A 9,369-nucleotide genomic window follows, 5' to 3' on the forward strand; every position below is an offset into this window, starting at 1 on the left:
TTCTTTCATGAATGGTGATTCCATAATTATATTTTAAATTAATGCAATTTTCTTTCCCGTGAAATTATTGTGATTATCTTTTTTTTTTTTTTTTTTTTTTTTTAACTTAAACTTGTTGCTGAATCTTAGAAGATTGGGAGATCATTAACGATCTGAGGATTGACACGTCGAGGCTGCAACAGAGGATGAGCAACCTACAGAGAATGTTGGAGAAATGCATGGATATGCAACTCGAGTTGCAGCGCTCAATAAAGCAAGAAGTTTCTTCTGCGTTGAACTGAGAGCTAGTTCCGAAAGTTTGTCTTCATTATTAATGCCACTGGATTCTTTAGCTTATAAAATTTAGATGCTTTGTTGTACAGATAATTCTACCAATCAGTCTGTTTTTTTTGTGTTTTTCTTTGGTCCCAACTTTCACTTAACTTTATATTTTCTCTCATTTACAACTTGTAGATGTGGACACATGTGCACGTGTTCAAAATGTGCTAACGAGTTGGTCAAGGCTCGAGAAAAGTGTGATGTATTGTGTGCCCATTCTAGAAGTGATTCGTGCTTACTCCCTATGATGACTTAGACAACAATAAAGAAAAATGAGATTACTACTGATTCATTCATCTTCATCCTCTTGTTCCGTCCAAGTGCCCTACTAATTTTTATCGTCCTGATTTCGATACATATAAAGCTGATTTGTACGATAACAGACGAATGAAATAATGAATGTAATCTCTGTTATTGATTAATCTAGACAGAATAATTATTTTTTAGTAGATTTAGAAAACATTATCCAGGGTGATTATGAGGATTTAGTGTAAATAGAAGAATGATGAAGCAGAAACATAAACAATTGGAGTTTTCAACTGATAATACAAGTACTCAACTTTACTTTTGAGTACTGAACTTTTCTTTTACAAATAACAATAGAAATAGAAACTAACCCAAATATGACAAATTAGTTAAACTAAATAGCTAAAAATACTCTAACAATGAGAAGAGACCATAACAGTATTTGACATAATCAAATTCTTCTAACAATCCCTCCCTTAAACTTATTATTGTTTGTCAAGAATTATTTCAAGTCAGAAAAGCTCTGCACACCAAGTTGTTCACACAACTTCTGAAATACTTCTAATTTAAGATGCTTTATTAACAAATCAGCAAGTTGATTTCGGGTACCACAAAATAATAAAGTAACGGTTCCTTTTGAAAGATCTCTAAGAAAGTGAAATCTTACTCTTATCTGTTTGGAACGTCCATGTAAAACTGGATTTTTGGATAGCTTAATAATTGAAGTATTATCACACATTAGCTTTGTTCCTTCAATTTGACAGTGACCAATCTCTTTGAGTATGCTCATCCAAACAGCTTGACATGCACAGGCACTAGCAGCAACAAACTCAGCTTCTGTGGTTGATAAGGTGACTATAGGCTGTTTACGAGAAGACCAAGCTACTTCTCCTCTGCTTATCATAAACACATAGCCTGGAGTACTCTTAACATCTTCCATGTCTCCGGCATAGTCACTATCAGTAAATCCAATTAAATCACTAACTCCTCCCTTTCTATAAAATACACCATAATCTATCGTACCTTTCAAGTACCTTAAAACCCTTTTAGCTGCTGCAACATGTTGTTTTGTTGGACATGCAATAAGACGACTAATCAAACTTACAACAAACATGAGAGCAGGATGAGTAGCTGTGAGATACATCAGACTTCCCACTATTTGTTTATACAAAGTTACATCTACTTTTGCACCATTTTCATCTTTGCCAATTTTCTGTCCTCCCTCCCTCTTGATGTAGAGTGTCTGCTCACTGGAGCTGCTTTCGAATCCTTCCTTGATGAAGTAGGATTCTATTGGACTAAACCAGGTTCTAGGTGCTTGTTTTAATCCATCAAGAGCCTTATGAAATTTGTACGCCCTCTCCTCACTTCCCTTTTTCTCATAGTCTTTTGGTTGTTCAACAAAAATATCTTCTTTTAACTCGCCATATAGAAAAGTTGATTTGACATCTAGCTAATAGAGTTTCCAACCTTTCTTGGTGGCAAAAGCAATGACAATTCTCACCGTATCCATTCTGGCCACAGATGCATACACTTTTGTATAATCAATTTCATGCTCTTGTATGTAGCCTTTTACAACCAATCTTGCTTTGTATTTATCAACTTCTCAAAACTCATTTAGCTCGGTCTTGTAAATCCATTTTCACTCCTATTTTCTTTGCTCCAGCCGGCAGAACCACCAAGTTCCATGTTTGATTTTTTTCAATGGATTTGATTTCTTCATCCATAGCCAATCTCCATTTTGGGCTTTTGACAGCTTTTCTTCCGTGATTTTCCCTTCTTTGTTTTCAGCAACGGGTTCAATTGTTTCAGCAACCAGTTTAGTCATTTCCACCGTGACTTTTCCTTCTTCGGCTGTATTCTCAATCCACCAGTCCAATTTTCTTTCACCTTCAAAAAATTTCCAATGCCATTCACGATCTGCCTCGAAAGCTATATTACAACTTACTATAATTTTATTTGTAGTTGGATCAAACATTTTATAGCCTTTGAATTCGCTGCTGACTCCAAGTAAAACACATGTTACACTTTTATCTTCAAGTTTGCTTCTCTTGGCATATAGAATATGAACATGTTTCGCACATCCAAAAACTCTGAAATAATCTACTAATGGTTTCTCTCCAGTCCAAGCCTCTTCTGGTGTCATCTATTTTATTGCAAGAGTGGGTGATCAATTCAAAATGTGAATCGTCCACCTGACAGCTTCAGGCTAGAAATTGTTAGGCACTTTCTTCTATGTCAGCATAACTCTTACCAAGTTCATCATGGTGCAATTTTTTTTTTCGGCCACTCTATTTTATTGTGGGCTATAGGCTGTGGTCAATTGTGTCTTCACTCTATGCTGTTTGCAAAAATCGTTGAATTCTGCCGAGTTGAACTCTCCTTCTCTATCTGTCCTTAAACATTACAGACATTCCAATTTCCTTTTCCACAATTATTTTGAAACATTTGAAATGATAAAATGTTTCTGATTTTTCTACAAAAGAAAATAACTCCATGCATTTACTAATTATGGCTATTTGAAGTGGGTGAAATTCGACCACATAGATATGCATTTACAAGGCCCAATTTTTCACTTGCTCTCCATTTACTCATGTTTTTAAATGGAGTTTGATGTGCTTTCCTTTCGTACATGCCTCACAGGTGGTGTTTGGAGCTACAATTTGTGGCAGGCCTTTCACCACGTTTTTGTGTTTCAAGGTGCACAAGCCTTTGTAGCCGAGATGACCATAACGATGGTGGCAAAGTGTTAACTGGTCCATATTTGAAACTTGGAGGCATCTTCCTTCCTTCATTTGTTGTGGGAGATGGTTTAACAAACAAAGTGACCAACTAATTTGCACTCATAATTGACTCTGCCATTATTTCTTTTTGTGGATGATAAATGCTACGTACACTATCTTTGAAGAGCACTGCAACTCATTTTTCTTGTATTTGTCCAACGCTCAAGAGATTATTTTTTAGTTCAGGTACCCAATACACATTACTGATAGTGTAACGAACCCCATGCAAAGTTAATTTCACTGCACCCTTTGCAGCAACTTTCATACTTATATTATTTTCAAGCTTTTGCCGGAGTGGGAAAAAGTCTCGTCCAAGCTTTTCAAGCTTTTGCCGGAGTGGGAAAAGGTCTTGTCTAAGCTCGAAAACATACCTTCATATACACACATATGGTTTAAGCAACCAGAATCTAAGAACCAAGTATAACTCCTTTTTGCTTCATGTCTTTCCATATGAGCCATTAACAACATTTCATCCTCTTCTCCCAGCTTTGCATAATTCAATTCCTTATTTATCTTTGGACATTCATATTTATGACCTAAGTCATGACACCTATAACATTCGACAGTTATTTTGTTGAAAGTTGATTTTCCTCTTTCGCGTCCTCTGCTGCTGTAAGTTCCTCTTCCTCTGTTACTTATTTTCGTTCGACCTTCGACTTTTAGAACTTGCTCCTCTCCTACTACTTGATTTTTGAAATTTTTGTTCATGCACCACTAATGAACTTTGTAATTCATCAATGGACATGTTATCGGTATCTTTGGATTCCTCAATGGATTACAACATAAGTAAATTTTTCAGTGATGGTACGTAGATTTTTTTCTACAGTTTTCTTGTCTGGCATATCTTCTCATCTTGTTGGAGATTATCATCACTCTTGCAAAATAATATGATACTTTCATCCTTCTTCGATCTCTAGGATCTCAAATTCTCTCCTTAATGCATTAAGAAGAGATTTCTTCACTTTTTGGTTTCCACCAAACTTTCGCTTCAATGAGTCCCAAACAATATTGGTTGTGCGACGATCAAAGATTTGTTCAAAGACAGTACGATCAATTGCCTGGAAGAGGTAATGCTTTACTTGGTGATCTTTGAGTCTAGCATCATCAAGGTGACCCTTTTGTGCCTTAGTCAACATTGTTTCTTCCGCTAGTTCTGAGAAACCAATCTCTACCACACTCCATAAACTCTTTGCTTTGAGCAAGTTTTCCATCAGCTCACTCTAGTGATCATGGTGACCATCGATGTGAGGGATCTTCGTTAAAGTTTTGGCTTTACTTATTCTCTCTGTATTTGATCACTAAAAAATTGCTACGCTACAAAGCCTAGTGGTGACTCTGATACCAATTATAAGTTTTTGACAGAAGAATGATTAACCCAGAAACACAAACCATTGGAGTTTCAAGGGATAATATTATTGGCTTTTATAACCTTACAAATAACAACATAAATAAATAGAAACTAACCACAAATATGGTAAATTAGTTGAACTAAATAGCTAAAAATACTCCGACTATCAAAAGAGAAGATAACCATATTTGATCAAATTCTTATAACATTTAGGTACTTACTACCACTCTCCCACCAAAAGGACCTTCCAATTTTCCTACTCCCAGTATTGAATCTCCATGAAGTTTACTTTTCTAACTCAACTTCCTTCACAAAGGTTGAGCCAACTCTGGTTGGCTTCCAATTTTTTTTTTTTTTCTCAAAAAAAAAAAAAATAAATAAAAAAAAAAAAAAAAAAAAAAAAAAACCACAACTTTTAAAACCAAGCGGTTACTAAATAAGACTTAAGATATTCATCAATTCCAATGTTCATAAAAATACAAATTATGTTTAATTAAGTGAAGTATAATCTTGAATATGTAGTGGTACGATCTTTATAATTTAGAAATACTACCTTAAAAAGAATCTCAATTATACGGAAGAAATTGTATTAATTTTTACAACTAAATATTTTATATTATAAAATTAGATCCCATACTTGTGAAAAATTTATTCTTAATATTCAATTTTCATTAATTCATTCATTAATTTTAACCAAACAAAACACAAACCTTCAAAAACATTTAATAAAATCAAATACAACACAGAATTAAGTTTAATCAATTAGTAACTAAATGACTCCACACATCCACAAATTTCTACATTAAAAAATTCTAAATACATACTTTTATTAAATAATTTCAATTTTCATACCAAAATGGGAATAAAATATGTTTGAAGATGGTAAAGAAAAAATAGAAAATATAAGTTAGGTTCCACTCCCACTCTGTTGTCACCTTGTTTATTGTCGTTGTATCTTGTGCTGTCCAATGGCGTCTGCCGTTGCTCATTTTGTACTGTCTAGCCCTAATCTTGTCTTTCTCCACGCCCATTCGTAACTTCCCAATTAATTCATCCATTCAATAAATGCCTAAAAGTCTCATCGTCTTCCAATATCACCATTTTTGAAGAACCTAAGCTTTTCATTCTCTCGAGACAATGGCTAAACTATTAGTTCTTCGTTTCTGTTTTGTTCTCATTGCTTCCACTTCTTTGTTAAATGTCGGAGCTTCCATAACTCACAAATCTCAAGACGGAACTGAAGAATGGGGTTACGTTCAAGTCAGACCCAGTAAGCCAAATTCATTAATTTTCTTTCTATTTTATTTTAGTCATTATTTTTTATATATTTGTTCTTGGATTGCGTTGTTTAGAAGCCCATATGTTTTGGTGGCTTTATAGAAGTCCTTCCAGAGTGGACGTCGGTTCCAAGCCATGGCCAACCATTCTCTGGTTACAAGGTGGACCGGTGAGCAACCGACCTTTTCCAACGATTTATTTATAAATTTTGTGTACTTTGTAAGAAAATGGCTCAAATATTGACAAACAGGGTGGCTCGGGAACTGGGTTTGGGAACTTCCTGGAAATCGGGCCATTGAACTCGAACTTGAAGCCGAGAAACTCAACATGGCTGCAAAAAGCAGACCTCTTGTTTGTGGTCAACTCCTTTTCCTTTTAATTTTCACCATTTTAACCTTAAATTCTAATATTTTACACTAAATTTATGATTTTAACATTAAAAAAAACAGGATAATCCAGTCGGGACCGGATATAGCTACGTTGAGAGTGGAGGTGAATTTGCGAAAGGCGATGTGGAGGCGGCGACCGACATGACGACTTTGCTGGCTGAGGTTTCGAACAACACTGTCGGTCTACGATACACTCCTTTGTACATCTTTGCGGAGTCTTACGGTGGCAAATTCGCCGTCACTCTGGCTTTGTCCCTTCTTCGGGCCATCCAAGCTGGCAATTTGACCCTTAATCTCGGAGGTACTTTTATTTTTACTTTTATTATTATTATTTTTTAATAAAAAGTTTCAAATATAAATTATGAATTATAACCTTTTTTTTCATATGTAAAAAAAAAAAAAAAAAAAAAAAAAAAAAAAAAAAAAAAAAATCATATTATAACTCTGATTTGTTTAAAATGATCACATTGTAATAATATAGAATCAATAATTTAAACACACAACTCTCGATTTTGTTTGCCAGGAGTTTCTCTAGGAAACAGTTGGATGTCTCCAGAAGATTACACGGTTCGTATTCTCATTCTCTCATTCTCATTTAAAATTTTTATCAATTTTTTTTCAATATTTTCGTTTTCAGAATGATAAACGAAAAAAATACTCCTAAACTACAAAGTTGATTTCAATTATATCCTGATCTAAGAGTTAAAATGAAATATCTCAAAGCTCGAGAGTATAACTGAAACCAACCTCATATTTCAAGAGTATTCTTTTATTATTTATCCTTAACACAATAATCTTTGTCTAAAATTTTACAGTCTTCTTGGGGTCCTCTTCTCAAAGATCTCTCACGAATCGACGACACGACGCTGCAAAAAACAAATAGGTTAATATTTTTAACTTTTTTTTTTTTTTAATATAAACATTAATAAAGAAGTGAAATATATTCTATAAATATAAAAATTATATGTAACAAAAGCAGTCTTTTGAAAATCAGTTTAGCGTTGAAGATCAAGCAGCAAATTAAAAACAGGTTGTACGAAAATGCAACTCTTTCATGGAATGATCTTGAGGGATTAATTTTCTCCAATAGCAACCACGTGGTACGTTTTGTTATTATTATTATTATTATTATTATTTTGAAAAAATCCTCCCAAACCAATGAAATTTAAATTTAAATTTATAGTAACTTAAATAGGTATATGGAGTCTTTATTTTTATTATTTTTTTATTAAGTTATCTTTGATGGATATATTAGACGTATAATTTAAAGTTTAGAACTTTTCTAAATTGGTAATTTAGGCTTCATTCATAACTATTTAATTTTTTAAGTTTATAAAAACTATTTTGACCTACAAATTCCTTTTATTTTATCATCCATTTAAAACATGTTCAGTTTTAAAAAAATATTATTTTTTTTTTTTCCGAGAGAACGAACATTAGTTTCAAAAAGACATAAAACGAAATGATTATCGATATGTTATAACGAGTCATTTTTGCAGGATTTCTACAACTTCATGTTGGATTTTGAAATGGACTCATTAGCCGCAACTACGACGACAAATGGTGTGGAATCGAATAGAATTGATTCACTTGAAGTAAGAAAGAACTCTCCATATCTTAGTTTGAATGTATACAAACCCGGAGCTAAAGGAGACTTGGAAGCTTTGATGAATGGTCCAATTAAGCAAAAACTCACTATTATCCCACCAAATGTCACGTACGTACCAATAAACCCTATTTTCTTTAAATAAAATAATAATCATTAAAACTGGTTTCCATTATAATTGAAAAATCTTAAGACATAAAAATTAAATTAATTATCTAAATATGGAGATTAAATCCTACCATTTTAGCCTTAAAAACTAAAATATAAATTTTGTATGTATAGATGGGGAGGTCAATCCGACCTAGTCTTCCAATTTTTTACCGGAGATTTTATGAAGCCAATGATCAACGAGGTGTTTTTTTTTTAACCAAACTATTTTTAATATTTTTATTTGTGGATTATTTTTTGCTTCATAATATAACATTCAATTATGTCTTAATATTTTTATTTTTTTTCCAAAAGGTTGATGAGTTATTGGCTAAAGGTATTAATGTGACCGTCTACAGCGGTCAAGTAAGTATTTTTTTTTTTCCTTTTTTCAAATTCATAATTTCAAACAAACAAACAATATTTTGAAGTGATAAAAATGGTAATATTCTCTTTGATTTATGGTTGACTTTTTTTCTCTTTTTTATATAGGTCGATCTTATTTGTTCAACCAAGGGAACAGAAGCGTGGATTAATAAGCTCAAGTAATTTGTTTCTAAGTAATTTATGTTATGGACATAAACACAAACACGTCTTCCTAAAAAAAAATATCCATGTTTAAATTCTTAATTTTTACTATTTTTTTTCTTTTGGAATTTAGGTGGGAAGGGCTAAAGGCATTTATAAGCAAAGAGAGAACTACTTTATTTTGTGGAAATGAGAAGCAGACCAAAGGTTTCGCTAAGTCACATAAGAACTTGCACTTCTATTGGATTCTTGGCGCTGGCCATTTTGTAAGCTCTCTATATATAAACTTTATTCTATTTATAATTTTTTTAAGATTTAATACTTTTTAATTATATGATTACAAATGTAGGTTCCCGTGGATCAACCGTGTGTGACATTAAATATGGTGGATGCAATCACGCAGTCACCAGCTTCTTGATGCAGATAAAAAAATATACATATTTACTTTTTTAAATATAAGAAAGTATGTTTAATTATAGATAAGAAGAAAGAACTGATAATACATTAATAAATCTAGTGTCGTTTGATGAGTGACATTTTACTTAGAGATATTTCATATTTACGTAAATATAATTTAATTACTTAAGGATTTAAAATAATTAATTTCTTTTAAGAAAATACATAAAATAATCAAAATCATATTTCCATATTCTAGGTCACAGTCAAACCATTTATAAATTAATAATAATAAAATATGTGTAGTACTAAATTATAATTTGTATTATT

General features: G+C 32.5%; 1 protein-coding gene across 1 annotated transcript; it reads left to right on the top strand.

The window, feature by feature from the left end:
* The first annotated feature begins 6,053 nt into the window (after positions 1-6,053).
* On the top strand, positions 6,054-9,135 carry LOC147788911 (serine carboxypeptidase-like 51). Its single transcript, XM_087118705.1, has 12 exons — positions 6,054-6,142; positions 6,224-6,331; positions 6,423-6,663; positions 6,886-6,929; positions 7,178-7,245; positions 7,357-7,462; positions 7,862-8,079; positions 8,251-8,320; positions 8,431-8,481; positions 8,608-8,660; positions 8,777-8,909; positions 8,993-9,135. The coding sequence occupies exons 1-12, from the start codon at positions 6,056-6,058 to the stop codon at positions 9,059-9,061; spliced, it is 1,248 nt and encodes a 415-aa protein (XP_086974831.1). The 5' UTR covers positions 6,054-6,055; the 3' UTR covers positions 9,062-9,135.
* Positions 9,136-9,369: the final 234 nt, after the last annotated feature.

Source organism: Cucurbita pepo, chromosome 16 (genome assembly GCF_057944985.1).
Source record: "Cucurbita pepo subsp. pepo isolate OVF chromosome 16, ASM5794498v1, whole genome shotgun sequence".
Lineage (NCBI taxonomy): Eukaryota > Viridiplantae > Streptophyta > Magnoliopsida > Cucurbitales > Cucurbitaceae > Cucurbita > Cucurbita pepo.